This window comes from Lacerta agilis, chromosome 3 (genome assembly GCF_009819535.1).
Source record: "Lacerta agilis isolate rLacAgi1 chromosome 3, rLacAgi1.pri, whole genome shotgun sequence".
Taxonomy (NCBI): domain Eukaryota; kingdom Metazoa; phylum Chordata; class Lepidosauria; order Squamata; family Lacertidae; genus Lacerta; species Lacerta agilis.
In genome coordinates this window covers 70,778,020-70,795,575 of record NC_046314.1, presented here as the reverse complement: position 1 = coordinate 70,795,575, position 17,556 = coordinate 70,778,020, and the positions used below count along the sequence as shown (strand labels likewise).

Genomic DNA, 17,556 nt, shown 5'->3' with positions numbered 1-17,556 from the left:
CTGATAATTCAACAGATGGTCTGTGAGCATTTAGAAAAGGATGCTGTGATTATGAAGACCCAGCATGGGTTTCTCAAAAAAAAAAAAAGCCATGCCAGACCAATCTGTTTTCTTTTTTTGATGGAATTGCAAACTTGGTGGATCAGGGAAAGGCTGTGGACATAGTGTATCTTGATTTTAATATGGCTTTTGACAAAGTCCCCCATGAAATTCTCGTGAGGAAGCTGGTAAAATGTGGGTTGAATGAGATAACTGTTAGGCGAATTTGTAGCTGGTTGACTGACCAAACCTAAAGGGTACTCATTAATGGTTCCTCATCAGCCTGGAAAAAGGTGACAAGTGGGAAGCCACAGGGTTCTGTCCTGGGCACGTTGTTGTTCAATGTCTTTATAAACAACCTGGATAAAGGAATTGATGGGATGCACATCAAATCTGCAGATGACACCAAACTGGGAAGGGTAGCTAAAGCTGCAGAAGACAAAATCAGAATTCAAAAGGACCTTAACAGATTGGAGAACTGGGCGCAAGCTAACAAAATAAATTTCAGTAGGGACAAATGTAAGGTTCTGCACTAAGGCAGGGAGAACCAGATGCACAAATATAGGATGGAGGACACCTGGCTTACTAGGAGTACATGTGAAAAGGATCTAGGGGTCTTGGTGGACCACAAGCTTAACATAAGACAACAGCAGCAAAAAATGCTAATGCTATTCTAGGCTGCATCAACAGAAGTATAGTGTCCAGATCAAGGGAAGTAATAGTACCACTCTATTCTGCCTTAACACTTGGAGCACTGTGTCCAATTTTGGGCACCACAATTTAAGAAGGATGTTGACAAGCTGGAACGTGTGCAGAGGAGGACAACCCAGATGATCAAGGGTCTGGAAACTAAGCCTTATGATGAACACTTGAAGGAGCTGGGTATGTTTAGCCTAGAAAAAGAGGAGACTGAGAAGAGATATGATAGCCATCTTCAAATATCTTAAGGGCTTCCACATGGAAGAGAAAGCATGCTTGTTTTCTCCTGCTCTGGAGGGTAGGACTCGAACCAATGGCTTCAAGTTGCAAGAAAGGAGATTCCAGCTAAACATTTTTTGGATAAATTTTCTGACAGTGGAACAGACTCCCATGAGAGGTGGTGGTCTCTCCTCCGTTGGAGGTTTTTAAACAGAGATTGGGTGGCCATCTGTCATGGATGCTTTAGCTGAGATTCTTGCATTGCTGGGGGTTGGAGTAGATGACCCTTGGGATCCCTACCCTACATACTGTTGTCTCTGGCTGCTTACTGTATAATTTATTGCTGTCCAAGGTCTGAAGCGAAAGTGCTTTATTATTATTTTTTGTTCTTTCAAATGATCTTGCCATCAAGTTCACATCTGCAAGTTCTCTTTCCTTCAGGCATTCCAGGAAAGGGGTGAAAAAAGAAAACTCCCTCCAAATGATAGGAAAGGTATGAAAAACTTGTAAGAACATCTCCCAGATGGCAAGAATGATGCCCTAAGGGGCAGCTTGTGCTGACTGCACCTCCCTAAAGTAACTGTTCATAATTTGTTCAAGTGATAGTTTTACCTTTTTGTAGATCCCGGGGCACCGCAAGTTGCATATCACAGCTCAGCCAAGTGTAAGAAAAAGAAAAGACTGACAAGCCTGTTCTACCTTCTTTGTCTCCTTATAATTAGATTTACAATACTGAACAATTGTGCCCCTTTATTGCCTTATTATGTCTATTCTGGGGCTTGGCAGATTTTGTTTTGAGTGACACCACATACTTGCCAGTTTAATGGCTGACTAAACCTACCCAAAAGCAGGAAGAATGGGGAAGAAAAATATATATTATACTGATGTCCTCTAAAGGGGGGGAGGGAATACAGAGGAAAATCTACAGAAGATTTTTTTCCCAATCAATTAGTGGTTGCATTCTTGTTGTACAACTGTGCTCTGGAGAAAGTCAACACCATTTTTTTTAACGCTCTAAACACCAACAGAGAAAAGGTTCCTCTGCTTATATAAGGTGCACGAGAAGTCAACAACAATTTCCAATTCTTGGTTTAAGCCTAAGGAACATGCAACCTTAACACACAGATTAATTAAAGTTATGAGTACAGTAGACTTTGAAATGAGCAGGTTTTCAGTATAACTTCATAAAAAAAATCAATAGTTATGTAGAAAACAAGCAAAATTACTGAACAGAAAAATACTACAAGACTAGTTTCTATGTTAATGTCCAACTGAACATTCTTCTTTCAAAAAAAGATTAAATGCAAACTTTTACACCTCCAACACGTACAGATTTCAGACAATAAAAGGCACATACATTGTATGTGATAATTGTTTAAAAACAAGCTGTTACTACATTTTCACAGATTCTCTTAAATGTCTGTTAAATATCTCATTTCTACAAAGTGAATTTACATTTAAAGTACAAAGTGCAAATACTACGGTTGTTGGGTTTCTTTTCTTCTTCTTTTAATTGCCTTTTGGTGAGGGAGTCTCCCATGCATCTGAAAGATCTGCCTTGGACATGAAGTGTTCAGCCTTGTTTCTTTGAGGTTTGCTGCCAAAGAAATTTTGAAAAAACAGAGTCACATATAGATTGCTGTCATATGCATTACAGCAATAAACAATTGATATACTGATATCATAGACACAAATAAAAATATATCACAGTCCGTCTAGAACATGCTCTGTGGTACAGTCCTCTTGAGATCACAGGTGGGATATCAGAGGTCTGATTACTCCTGCAGGTAAAATTGGGATGGGGGACTTGTGAACTCCCTGATGTTGCTGGACTCCCAACTCCTATCAACCCCTGCCAGTATGGTTAGGGATGACGATATTTGTAGTCCAACGACATGTGAAAAACCACAGTTTCCTTATTCCTGATGTGTGTTTTTAAACCCAACTCTCTATGCAATGTGGGGAGAGCCAATGTGGTGTAGTGGTTAAGAGTGGTAGACTCGTAATCTGGGGAACCGGGTTCGCGTCTCCACTCCTCCACATGCAGCTGCTGGGTGACCTTGGGCTAGTCACACTTCTCTGAAGTCTCTCAGCCCCACTCACCTCACAGAGTGTTTGTTGTGGGGGAGGAAGGGAAAGGAGAATGTTAGCCGCTTTGAGACTCCTTCGGGTAGTGAAAAGCGGGATATCAAATCCAAACTCTTCTTCTTCTTAGCTTTGCCCTCTCTCTCATGTGTTACGTTTTCCACATGTAGTGAGCTTTTTCCACGAGGGAGCATTCAAAAATACAACCTCTCACCTACAGTCTAAAAAGTGTTCCAGCCCAGAATTCTGTCACTTCAGTTTACCACCTAATTCTCCACAACTCGTAGATCAACTCTTGGCGAAATAGAAAATGCTAGTGCGCTTATTATCACCCCCTATTGCCCATTCCCCGATGGAAATGGAGCTGATTGTTCTCGTTTGAGGTGGGTGGTTTCTTTTAAAAACCATTCCTTGTCAGGCATATTCATTTCCAATGCCTTCCTTTCAAGCACGAGCCCTCGTGATGAAAGCCACCTTTGGCATCTGTGAGGTACCTTCATAGCCTCGCGTCGCTGCAGCGGTTAACTGCCAACAGATGGTTTGCACAACGAGGACCATTTCAAGGCTATCATTTCACAGCACCAGCTTTTAAAATAATTGAGACTGAGTCAGCAAAAATATTTAAAGAAATCAAATCAAATAAACGTAAGGGGGGGGGAGCAGAAACCCAGAAATGACAGAACTGTTTCACTATATAAGTTACATGTTGTTATCAGATTACAGGAAAGGGAGAGAGAGAGAGAGAGAGACAGAGAGAGAGAGAGAGGTATATATTATGCGTTGAGAGCTGTGTGCAGCACATGGGGCAGCAACAGCTATTATATACTTGAAATAACCTTTTGAATGGTTTGGACTTCTACCACAGTAATTGTTTTCAGACTGCCTTGTTTAAATCATAAGGTATGTGAGGGGAGTTAAGCCTCTGGGCCCTTTCTTCAGCAGAGGAGAAATAAGCACATTTTCTTAGCTGTGAGCTTCTACCAAAGGTGTGAAAGCCTACACTAAATTAATTGCTGGCTTTTGGATGTGGCAATGTAGCATCAAGCAAATGATACTAGAGGACTATTTTTTATTTTATTTTTTAAAAAAATCCCTTTAAGAGGTGACTTTTCTGTAAGAATGTACCAGAGCTGGCCCTGTCATTAGGCAGACTGAGGCAGCTGATTCTGGACGTCATAAAAGGACATAAGATGGCTAGTTATATATATATATATATATAAATTCACTCGTAGTTGAGTAAGATTGTCTTCCATAAACATGATTTTAAAAGTGAGTCCATAAGTGACTGTGGAGGCCAGTTCTGGATCCACACGTCCTTCCACAGTGGGGACATAGGTTTGTGGGTGGGAGTTGGTCGTGGTGAGGGTTTGCCAAGCATGCCTTCCTCTTAGCACGTTTCTCCCTGATTTCGAGCATCTTCAAAGTCCATGACACCTTTGGTAAAGGCTGTTCTCCAACTGGAGAGCTCGCAGGTCAGTGTTTCCCAGTTGTCTGTGTTTATGCTACATTTCTTTAGATTTGCCGTGAGAGAGTCTTTAAACCTCTTTTGTTGACCACCAGCATCACGCTTACCATTTTTAAGTTCGGAATAGAGTAATTGCTTTGGAAGACGATAATCAGGCATCTGCACAACATGACCAGTCCAACGAAGCTGATGTTGAAGAATCATTGCTTCAACACTGGCGATCTTTGCTTCTTCCAGTACACTGGCATTAGTTCACCTGTCTTCCCATGTGATGTGTAATTTTTTTCCAAGACACCATTGATGGATTCTTTCGAGGAGTTGGAGATGGCGTTTATAAGTGGTCTACGTTTCACAAGCATACAGTACCTTGACTTGAGGGACGTAATCTACCACAGGCAGTGAAATATTTTGGGCTAGTCCTGAATGTGACTGCCAAGACAAGCAGACTAGATAAGGCTAAAAACAGTTATCGGGAGAATGGAAAAGTGTCTTCTCTACACTTACCTGCCTGTTGGAAGGAGTACTTTCACCATTATTTTTTGGAGCTGTCAAGGAAGAAAACAGATGGCACATTAGTTGACCATAAGAATCGTTTCTGTGCAAGATCTTAATCAAACATTCGAAACTTCTATGTAATAAATGAGGATATTGCTTTACAATATATATATATATATATATATATATATATATATATATATATATATATATACATACACACACACACACACACACCACCACCACCACCACCACCACCACCACCAATTGGGTGGGTCCTCCCCTGCCTAAATCCCTAGAGACCACAAAATCTGAAACAAGATAGCAGCAGCTTTCAGATTTTTATGGGACTCCATAACCCAGTTGTGGCATATAGCTTTATCATTTCCTCTATTTATGATGTTCCAGCTGTGAGTGTTGTTACTTATATAGCCAAAACAATTACACCCCCAAACAAGAAGATATTAGCAGGCCAGGGAAAACCCTGAGCTTCGCAGAAGTACAAGAAAATCTTCAGAGAGGGTTAAAAAACAAAAAAATCTAATGGCCATGGAACACCTCCTACCCTAAATAATCCACTGGGAACTGAGCGTGCTCAGTGGCAATGGAATACTGACCCAAGGCAGTGGGGTGGAGTGGGGAAATGGAGGAAATGGTGTGGGTCTGAACAAGCAGCCCTCTATGCTGCAACATTTTGCTGCAGGTCACCTCTGGAAAAGCATTGCTGGGAGGGGTGGTTTAGTCTGCTGGCTTTCGTAAAACCAGTTCTCCACAAGTAACTTATGAAACTCCAGATGCAATATCTTTCTCATAAAGCTGTGATAAAAGAGCTGGTTAGGAGATCTTCTTACTATGACGTTTCTTTGTGTCCGCCTTGTTATCTTCCTTCGTAACCCCCAGGCAACCCATTAGTTCTGGGACCGTTAAGGATTTGTCATTATTCACGTCACAGTATTCCACAAACTTTTTCACACATTTCTTGGGCTTGGACTTTTTCCTCAGGAATCTCTTAAACGGCTTGATTTCTTTTTTGCCGATATCACCACTAGCATTCTTATCCAGTTGTTTAAAATACCAGTGGACAACTCTTTCCTCCAGAGTGTGATTAGGATCTGGTTCTGAAAGCCTGCAAAAGACATAGGCCATTAAGCGAGCATAAAACCTTCACTATCAGTTTCCCCTCTTGGACCCTCCCAATTCCTTCATCATATTTGTGGTGCTTGAGCTACTGGAATAACAGGACGAGGAATCATTGTGAAGCCCCCTGAATACTCAGATTTGCATCTGATAAAAACACCACATACACAACTTATTTTGCTTGACCTCTTCCTTGCCACTGCTCTTCCAGTATCATGGAGGCAATACACCAAGAGAGGATTTCTACCCTTAATGTCTTGCTTTTGAGCTTCCCATAGACATTTGGTTAGTCATTGTAGGAAACAGGGCCCCGTGTTGGGCAAAGGATCCCTGCATTGCAGGGGGTTGGACTAGATGACCCTTGTGGTCCCTTCCAACTCTACAAGTCTATGACTAGATCAACCTTTGGTCTAATCAGTCCAGCAGGGCTCTTCTTATGTCCCGTCCCAAGTAAGATTGCAAACTAGCATATGCCCAGAAATCCCATATGCCCAGCTCATGGCTGTGCGCTACAAGGGAAGGTTATTAGCAGTATGTAGGTCAAGAAAGCTTTTCCACCATTTGCCTTCACTCCAATCACCTCCTAGGCTGCTGCTGTAACAACAACAGCAGCCATGACATCTCAAGTTGAAATTAAAATCTCATCCCCCCCCCCCAGTTAACCCATCCAACAAAAAGTGGTATTATATACTCTGAAACTGGCTCTCTGCCTGCATCTTCTTCATTATAATTCTGTCAATATACTGGGGAGGGGGTGGCCCCTGCTTGCTCTATTCCCCACCTCCATATTTTCCTCCTCCTCAATTTCACCCCAACCCCCCAAACCACCTCAGCTCTCCAAAAAATCAACAGCCCCATCTTCTTTCCCTACATTTCTCTCCAGCCTTATAGTTTCCTTCCTCTCTGATTTACCTCAGCTTCCAGTGATCTCAACCCTATCTTCTCTTTCTTCTTCTTCCCTTCACCTAAGCTCACCCCCAATCACTTCAAGCTCCTTCCCCCTCCATTTCAACTCATCCCCACAGATTAATCTCAGCCTTACCTTTCCCTGCCTCCTCCTTCCCTTCACCTGAGCTTCCTCCAATCACATTGACCACATCTCCTCCTCCTCCTCTATTTCAACTCAACTCTGGTTGATACCTCTAACTTGGGCTTCCTCAAACTTGGCCCTCCAGATGTTTTGAGACTACCATTCCCACCATCCCTGAACACTGTTCCTGCTAGCTAGGGATCATGGGAGTTGTAGGCCAAAAACATCTGGAGGGCCGAGTTTGAGGAAGCCTGCTCTAACTCCTCAAGCACCCTCCCCATGCTCCTTCAGACATTCTGCCTGGCCATCCTCACCATCAGCCTGCCTCTCTTTCCCCCACTTTCCAGCCTGGGTCTGAGGTGCGCCATAGCGGTTGAGTCAACATTGTCTTTGCCAGTGAAGGCACTGCTGGGTTTGGTTCTGTTTGGTTCAGCCTATTGTTGCACTGCAATCAGCCTATCAAGAGGAGGTGCTCTTAAAGCTGCAAAAGGCAAAACTAGAGTGCAATTGACAATCTTGTACCAAGATAGGAAGATTAACAGCTAAGCAAAGGCTCACTGTATGCATTTGGTAGGATGATTATGAAATTTAATATGAAGAAGAAGACGAAGAAGTGTTTGGATTTGACATCCCGCTTTTCACTACCCGAAGGAGTCTCAAAGCAGCTAACATTCACCTTTCCCTTCCTCCCCCACAACAAACACTCTGTGATGTGAGTGGGGATGAGAGACTTCAAAGAAGTGTGACTAGCCCAAGGTCACCCAGCAGCTGCATGTGGAGGAGTGGAGACACGAACCCGGTTCCCCAGATTACGAGTCTACCACTCTTAACCACTACACCACACTGGCTCGGATAGTTTTATGTCCAACTAATCAGACTACTTATATACCCTCTGAATTACATGAGACGCAGAGAAGACACATACAGTATAGGATTGCATAGCCAGTGAATTACCAAATACATCAGTGCAGCTGATTTACACAGTGGAGGCATGTCCAGAACTAAACATGTCCAGAACTTAATCAGATTTCTCAGCTAGCTCAGAATTCTGCCTCTTCAGTTCTAAAATGCACCACTGAATTTAAATAATTGGGCACAATCCAGCCACTGTTGTGGATATTAATAAGCCCATTTGGTTTCAATGCACAAAATATTAAGCGGACTTAATGCTCAATTTTGGGTGGATCATGAGCTTGTTACTGCTAAAAAGGGACAAGTTTTAAAAATACATTTTACTGGTGTGATGAAAGTCCAAACAGGTGAGGAACGTGAACAGCTAGTGAATGAGCTGCAGCAACATGAGTCCGAAAACCAAAATGACCCTGAAATACCTTTCCCAGCGGCAAAAGTAATAGTCACAACATGAGCAAAGTGTGTTGCTCAAAATTATATCATGGCTCTTACGGCATCACATTGCATTACAAGAAAGGAAAGAGTGTTCCACTTGGCACAGAGCCGGCAACTTCCAATGCGCCTGAATCGCATGTAATATATTTTTATGAATTTATAAATTTTACTGGGAGAAACAGAGGCTATTTTCTTTTCCATGAGAAGTGTAAAACTGCCCACTGCAGAAAACGAAATGAAATGCTTTATTGGATGACTTCACTGCCTTTGACTAACGGCTTGGTGTCTTTTATTTCAGCATGCTGGCTATCGTCCAGCTAAAGCTAGTTATGTCTTAGTCCCAGGTTAATCGCGACCAACTCAACTCCCACTGCTTTCAATAGGATTTAGTCAAAACTAACTTTAGCTAGGTTGGGGCTGTGGTCTGCTACCTTTGGAAGATGAAGCCTTGCTTTTAAACATCCTTGCAACCAGCAGCAGTCAGTGAGATAGCGCAGGCGGGGCTTTGTTGCTCTCTCAGCTTCCCAACATGGTGGGTAGCTGCTGCTTACTAAGAGAAAAAGGGGCAAGGCTCAGGTTTAGTGTGTGTGTGCCTCCTCTGCCATGCACCAATCTCCCCCTCACTCTATTGGAAGATGGTAGTGTTCTGCTGTGTTGGGAAGCCAGGAGAGCAACGTGTGTCACCCATGCCAATTCACTGCTCACTACTGTTTGCGGCATTGCCAAAATTCAGTGATCTGATAAAGTGAAACGTCACATTGTGTTTATATGATCCTAACCGATACAGTAATTTGATCTAAGGGTGCTATTTTTGGGTGGTATTCAGTTTGCTCAACTAAAAACTGATCTTATGTTCAGTTTGCCACATGTTTGCCATGTTTTGAAAAAAGAATATCCATCAGCATTTGAGTGTGCATTTCTCCCTGGTTTATTTTTTGCAAGCAATGTCCCCTAATGCAATGAACTTTTTATACTATTTTCACAAATTTATGCATCTTTATGCACGCTTTCCCCATGATGTATGCATTGCAAACTCTGCTGGCAAACGGCATTGCAAAATTTGGAGATGTGTGAATTTCGAAGGATGGCTCATGCATTGTTTCAGGAAGTGCAAACTAGGTAGGTTCATGTTAAAACGTGAACCAAATCATATCTCTCTAGGGCACACCTCCTTCATGATTTACCTATGTGACAGCATCAGATCATTTCAGAGCACTCATTGCACACTCTCAATCTAACCCCCTTTCAAAAGTCTCCATGTTGTGGATTCATTGCATTGCATCTTGTTACTTTTCTAAATGGAAAAATTTCAGAAGAGCCAGTGATTAATTTCTAAGGTGGAAGGAAATTACTTGGCTCATGCCTACCTGCAGAAGTCATGCCCTTTTATAAGGAAGCCCTTCCTCTTAATCCCCAATGTATGGGAGCAGGCTGTAGTTACTCAGAAGTGGGAGAATTCACTCTGCTCATATTCTACTTGATCCCTTTTTCATTTAAAAGATCAGTGTTGAGCTGTGGTTTAAATTATATTTGATAACTGTCATTAAGCTCTAGCTGTCTTCCACAAAAGTAAAGGGGGGAGGAGAGAGAGAGAGAGAGAGAGAGAGAGAGAGAGAGAGAGAAGTGACAACCAGAATTACTTCCTAAAGCACACAGGGCACTGGAGCCAAACTAACTCACCTGCTGGAAGGATCAGAGACAGCATGCACCATGTCTGTGGAGAGTGCATCCAAAACACTTGTCAAGAACTCATTCTTTTTGGGTCCTGGACAACCTAAAATGGAAACAGATTGCTTGCATTATTTAAGTCCATGTTGTGAGGAGGGGGAGGGTACATCTGCACTAAAACGTGGGATACAAAGCCACATTTACATTTCGGGAATGTTGAGGGTCAGATGTAGTCCAAATCATGTAGCGTTCAGAGCTGTCTTCATAGCACAGAACACAAGTTCTGAACAGAGCTTTATATGTCTTACATGTTCAGATTCTTTTGGCGATCACGCCACAGTCAAGCACTTGTAAACTCAATTATTTCAATGGAAGAGTTATATTCAGTACAGTGGTACCTCAGATTACGTACTCAATTCATTCTGGGTCACTGTACGTAACCTGAAACGTATGTAACACCAAAAACACACTTTGTGCATGCGCAAAGCGCGCAGAACGCTTCTGCACACGCGCGGATTGGGTGCGCAACGGGAAACACTTCTGGGTTATGGGAGTTCGTAACCCGAAAAGTACGCAACCCGAAGCGTATGTAACCTGAGGTACGACTGTACTTGAATTCATACTAATTCCCAGTCCTTTTCTGTTGCTATGGCTGAACAGGGAATGTAAGCATGAACAAGAGTGTTCGTAGGGTTGGGTGGGTGTGTCAATTTTGGTTTCTTTCAGATTCTTATTTTCCCATTCTCAAGTTCATCCTGAGGATATTTCAACAGAGTCTTACTGTGAATTTCTCCTACTACACACATTTTTGTACGCAATTTTTCCTGTTATACAATTTTTCGCAATGCATTCCTAAGATACACATTTTTGCAATGCAATATTCCCCAATAGAATGCATTTTAATGTTCTTTTCACTAATATATGCATTTACACACACATTTTACCAGAGCACCTACATTTTGGTACATGCTGCTTGGCTGGAGAACCGCAATACAAAATTTATAATGTGCAAATTTTGAAGGATCACTGAGTTTTGGTTCATGCATCATTTTGGAAAGTGCCAATCTGGTAAGTTTGCCTTTAGATGCAAACTGAATCACACCCCCTATGTCATCCCTAGATGTAGGACATGCATGTCAGGCCTGTACCCAGCATTCTTATGCCAGGCCCCACATACGTCAGCCTGACTTTTCTGTACTGAGTGGAAAGGCATGATCTTTGCGTGATCAATTTATCTGTGTGATCAAGAACCCCATGTAACAAATATAGAAAGGTCAGAGGTGGAGCAAGTGGTGGCCAGCGAATGTCGTGATGTTGTAATTGGGGCTCTCAGGCATACCCCTTGTTCCCCTTACTGGTGTTTACATTCCCTGTTCAGGAATGTGCATTGCCTGAACAGGACTAGAATCTATCTTCTGTTCATTCAGAACCTCCATCTGACTCCTTTTAATCTCAGAGAAGCCCAGCCTTCATACTGCCAACTTACGCTCTAGGCTTCAGATATTATCTGGAGACTTTGCCACTTTTAAAACAGTTCAGTTATGGCTATGTGGTTGAGATAATTATTGGGAGGAGCATGGCTACAGAGCTAAGAATGATTTCTGAAACGGTTATGTTGGGTTTTAGATACATTTCTTTAGTGCAGGGGAATTTACCCAAACAGATTACTGTTAGAGGAATGTTACAATAATGAAAAATGTCTGGTGCCAATTTCGTATATTGTAAGAAAAAGGAGTGCCTTGTGATTGGTGTTTTGACACAGAATTGACCAGAATTGTAACCCATTCTTTCTACACAGCAGTTTGTGGCTTTTATAAAGGATGAATTATATAATATTACTTTCCCAGATAATGTAAGACTTTTTGATTTCAAGTCATTTCTCCCACTGTTTAACAGGCACTGTGAGGTGTTGAAAATGTTTAATCAACTCCCATGCTTTCTTCCCCCAAAGCCTTCTACTGGGTATAAGGACAACAGAACTGTGGGAGTGTAATATTTCCCTGTTCATGTCAGCTGAAATATTAAAAACATCAATTTGGATTTGAAATTTGCCCAGTGGTGGTTGGCGGCAGACCCTCCTCTCACCATGGCATAAATTAACTCATTGTATATGTGCACCCCAAATAATATTTGCTGCCTATTAGAATAATTTAGAAAGTTGCTTATGCACAAAATGGGAAACAAACAAATAGGTACCTCAACACTATGCATGTTTATTTGGAAGTAAGTCCCAGTATTTTAATGGCACCTATTTCCAAATGATACAAGTCATGATATATACCTTTAAATAATACACTAAAGGATGCTTAGGCAAGAAGAAACATTTTCCAAAAGCCAATAAATATTTTATATTTGACAGAATCTACTTAATCTCCAGTGACACAACTAAAAATTTATAATCTAAAAATCGTGGATGGTTCTCATATCAAAATTATACAAAAGGGAACATTCTGGATTTGTGGCCACAGAAACATGACAAGTGATATTCTGTGAAGTACGGATGTTGCAGGGGAAAGTTCAATCCGTAAAAATAAGGATAACATAAGGTCTGCCTAGAAAGGCTGTTGTTCATCAGACAGCATTTTGAAAGGTGCTGTTGCTATAGATTATCTGGTGCACCAACACAATTGTATCCCTACTATTTATGCAGAAACAACAAGTGACCTATCTGAATAATCTGTTTCTGTTCAAAAACATCAATCCTGTACTGCAAATAAAAAATAAAATAAAAAATAAAAATAAAAATCAATGACCACAGTCATGGTTGCTTCTAGCAATGGCACCATAAAGCAATGGATAGGAATTGTTCTTGGGGCCTCTGACAGCTCAGTTGGTTAAAGAATGGTGCTGATAACGCCAAGGTTGTAGGTTCAATCCCCATAAGGGACAACTGCATATTCCTGCATTGTGGAGGGTTGGACTAGCTAGATGATCCCCAGGGTCCCTTCCAACTCTGATTCTATGATCTATGATCTCTACTTTCTAGACTCAGGTGTGTGCGTGTAGAAACTACCCACTTTTCCAGCATGCCATTAGCCAAAAGTCAGCTCTTTAGAATCAACTTCAGGAGTTGAACCAGGTTAATGACATTTAGGGTTGGACTAGATGACATTTGAGATCCATTCCAGCTCTATAATTTGCTTGTTTTTGAAACATGCCAATTACATAATTATTCTCATTTGTATTAGTAACAACAGTCCTTCAGGGTGTGTAATTAAACATGATGAAAATAATAAAAAGAAACGCAGGAGATAACCTCTGAATTATAATCCATACAACATGTCATAAGGAAGGCACCAAAATCAGCCATCGACAGAAGCTGTAAAGAGATGGTGCCAGATGAGCCTCTGTGGGGAGAGCCATATTCTTGGGACTGTCACTGAGAAGGCCTTCTCATGTACCACCACCCTCCCTGAACCTCTGAATGTAGCTGAACCAAGAGAAGGACCTCTTCTAGTGATCAGAATTTCCTGGGCTGGCCTACAGGGAAGGAGGCTTTCTTTTAGATATTTTGAGGCTCACATCATTTGGAGTTTTAAATGCTCCTTGGATCAACCTGTGTAGAGCTTTTATTTAAAAACAAAAAAACAAAAACAAAACAGGGGTTATTTGAGTTCTTGCATTTTCACAGTGATGATAAAAGATGGGTTGCTTCTTGCAACCAAGATATTGCATGAGAATCTGCACAGTTTGCTAAATTACAAATGAATGACAAATAGTTATGTTAATAGAAATAAGGCTGATAACCAGCACTAGAAAAGAGCTAAGATAATAACAAAGTAGATGAGGGTTAGAGAAAACTGTCCAGGCTGCAAGAATCAGAAGGAGATTTAAAGGGTTGGCCATACTGATGCAGTTCAGGTCCAGGTGCTTTCCGTGACAGATTATCCAGAGAGTCACTCATCACAATGGCTACCTGTTTAGTGTTTTGGCTCTCCAAGGCTGTTGGATCTGAGAGATAGGAGGAAATCCCCCATACTGAGTGGGGTGGGACTGAGGGAAACAAAATGTTGGGAGGTGACAGATGTTCTGGCACCTCATATTTGGGGAATCAGCCAGTTCCAGGAACAACTATGGCAGGGATCCAGCCTGATCTACAGTACACAGTCGTCTCTGAATCCCTTGCTAAGATCTCTGTACAGATTGGATTCATGGCGCCAAAATTTTCCTCTCTACAACAGAATTTTGACATTTCCAAAGGCGTGGTGAAAGTTTTCTGGCAAGTGGGGTGGCGGCAGCCAGCTCTGCCCGTCTTGCCAGAGAGGAGTGGAACTGAACTGCAGTCGCACAAGTAATGGCTTGCACCACTGAACCAAGAGGAAAACCCATAGTATTCTTCTGCCAAGTTCTCATTCTTATTACAGCTGATGTAGTGATCAGCTATAGAATCTAGTTTGGGTTTTTCCCAGGCAAGAGGTACAAGCCATATCTGAGTGATCTGTTCCACCTCTTCTACCTGGAAGGCTGCCATTCCTTTATGCAGTATACTCTGCAGCCCTCGCTGCCACGATCTAGTCAGGGTGCAGAATTATTTACTGAAATGCATGTACACAGATTGGGTACAACCCTGAGATTTGGGGGTGAGGAAATGAAATTGACATGCTTCTTTTAATATATTGAACTCCTATTTTTCCTCTCTTCTTTTGACTACCACAGCAAAATATTTTGTGGTGCTATGACGGGGGAGGGAAAACTGTTCCTGTTTCTCATGGAATGTCACCCAAGCTTCTTCTACTTTTCATCCCATTCAAGGTGCACCGAGTTGTGCCCAACATGGGGGGGGGGCACACATCGTGTGTGCATGACATCACATGCAACTGGGCCTCGTGCGTCCCACCTGACTGCTGAGCACTCACCCAGTGGCAGGGCGGTGGGGGTGCCAGCCCCCTCAATATTGGGGGGCCTGAGCCCCGTGCCCCCTAATATTGAGGGGGCTGATGCCCCCTCCACCTCCTATACTCGGCGCCCTGTCCCACTCTCTCTCCACAAGGGCCCACAAGTTCCCTTGGGACAGCCTTCAGCAACCTAGTATCATTTAGATGTTTTGGACTACAGCTCCAAACAGCCTCAGCCAGTGCAGACAGGGCTTGCTGGGGCGGGCAGAAGTTGTAGTCCAAAACTTCTGGAGGGGAACAGATTGGTGAAGGCTGCCTTGGAGTTGACAGTGACAGGTTGAAGATAGATCAACAGAAATCAGTGTGTGAAAAGGCAAGTATGTGAAAAGACAACAGTACTTATCAGAATCACTTAGAGCCTCAAGCAAATTGCTGAAACTATTTGAAAAAAACATAGTCAAGAGGTTATTTTTAAAAGTGAGTACTATCTTACCCCCATCCTAACCTTTTAAAAATCTGAAAAGGTTTTTTTTTAATTGCCTAGAATAAATGTAGCAGTTTCTCCCTCCCCTTCTTCTGAGATCATGATGCCACATTAACCCTACACCTGTGACTCTTGACATTTCTGTGAACACAACTGAAACTATAGATTTTTTATATCATAGGCGCAAATGTAAACCAGACAAGTCTAGTTCCTAATCATTTCACATCTGGTAATATGCAAGAAATAAAATATGGGAATAAGCCAGAACTTTCTGATGTTTGGTCAAGCTTTGGAAAGTCTTGCTAATATCCCCCCCCCACCTGATATATAGATCATTTTTAAAGAGGACAGAAGGATATTATTTCCTTCCTTCTGCTCTGGGGTGTTTACTGAGTCTTTGGGCAATTTAAATATTTCCAGATTGTGTAGATTAGGAATTATTAAGAGAGGAATCTGCGCAGCTACAGTAGGGTGTGGCAGTGGAAATTGGACTTTGCCATTCCTTATTTGAGATATGCTGTTTGCAAATGACACAGTCTTGACGGCATACTCCAATGAAGTTCTATGGAGACTCACCAACCATCCAAGCAGGCAGAGAGTTCGGCCTTACCACCAGCCTTACAAAGACCAACATCTTGAGTCAGCAAGTCACCAACACTCCACACATCAGCATTGGTGATCACACGCTTGAGGTGGTAGACAATTTTGTTTTCCAGGGTTCCACCATAACCAGCAATCTCTCCATTGATGCTGAGCTGGACAAGTGCCATGGCAAGGCAGCCACAGCAATGGCTTGTCTCTCCAAAAGAGTATGGAAGAATGTCCACTACCAAGATGAAAGTCTACTAGGCTTGTGTTTTGAGCACACTGCTTTATGGAAGTGAGTTGGGGGCAACTTACAACTGCCAGGAGTGATGCCTCAACACATTCCACACATGCTGCGTCAGGGAGATTTGGGGCATCGCAGATTCTCAAACAGTGATACGCTCTCCTAAGCCCACATTTCCAGCATGTTTAGACTCCTGTCTCATCGACATCTATACTGGCTTGGTCCTGTCCACAGAATGGAAGATAGCAGGATTCCCAAGGACATTAGCTGAACTCACAGGGACTTACTTGTGGACATAGGATTGCACTGCCACAAGTGAGAAATTCAGAACACAGGACTGGAGGGAGGAGAAGCTGCTTAATGCCTCCCCTGCCCACTACTTTTCTGCTCAGTTCCTACCCCCCACCCCATTTGCACCTCACCCCGCCTAGTCCCAGCTGTGTGTAACATTGTTGGACTAATACCGAACTACAGGCTTAAACTGCTTTTGGGGCTCTCTTCCAGCATCTGTGTGTACTGACTGTATCATTATCCCTGAGAAGAAGCACATGAAGCACATTGAAAATATAAGAACTGCTCTCAAAATGAAATTAAAGGCTATCTGTTTTCATTATGGAAGTGCTTTGCTTGATCATGATGTCAACATCACTTTCACGAGTTTTTACCGCAGTTCTGATCAATCATCTTTCTGTATCAATTTGTATTTTGCTATTTTTTTATAAAAAAATATTTAGAAATGTGTATAAGTATGTGTGTTTTCACAAAATTTGCATTCCAATCCATATTTTAATAATTTCATCTCTGAGTCACGTTGCAACTTTAGGAAAGAGTGTAAAATCCTGTAGATAGCCAAGATTTGGATCCTCACCTGGGTATGAGATTTACAAACCAGGTAATTCCTTATAGAATTCCTAGAGGTCAAATTTCACAAGAATCCCTAGATGTTGATCCCAGGGTATGTGTGCTATACCAGCATAGAGACCCTGCCTGTGGCTTTAGGATCAGGTTTCCTATACAGCAGTCTTCCTATTTTGACCAAATCAATAAATAAAATGCACCTCAGAATGACAGGGAACTTTCCACTGAATTATCTATGGTTTCCTGAAAACGCATGTCACATAAAACTGAGATGGTATTCAAGTAACAGAACTCTCTTTATGGGGGGTGGGGAAGCTTGATATTCAGGCAAAACACTGAACTTGTCACTGTGAATTTTATAACTCT

The 17,556-nt window shown here is 42.1% G+C and overlaps 1 protein-coding gene across 2 annotated transcripts in view; it reads right to left on the bottom strand.

Moving 5' to 3' along the window:
- Positions 1-2,464: 2,464 nt before the first annotated feature.
- Positions 2,465-17,556, bottom strand: part of SMOC2 (SPARC related modular calcium binding 2) — a 140,885-nt gene continuing 125,793 nt past the window's right edge. For both annotated transcript variants that reach the window (XM_033144214.1, XM_033144215.1), the window contains exons 10-13: positions 10,197-10,290; positions 5,854-6,128; positions 5,012-5,052; positions 2,465-2,554 (exon numbers count right to left, since the gene is read on the bottom strand). In XM_033144214.1, the coding sequence (XP_033000105.1) occupies positions 2,531-2,554; positions 5,012-5,052; positions 5,854-6,128; positions 10,197-10,290 (434 nt within the window). In that variant the 3' untranslated portion in view covers positions 2,465-2,530. The remainder of the gene's footprint in view (positions 2,555-5,011; positions 5,053-5,853; positions 6,129-10,196; positions 10,291-17,556) is intronic.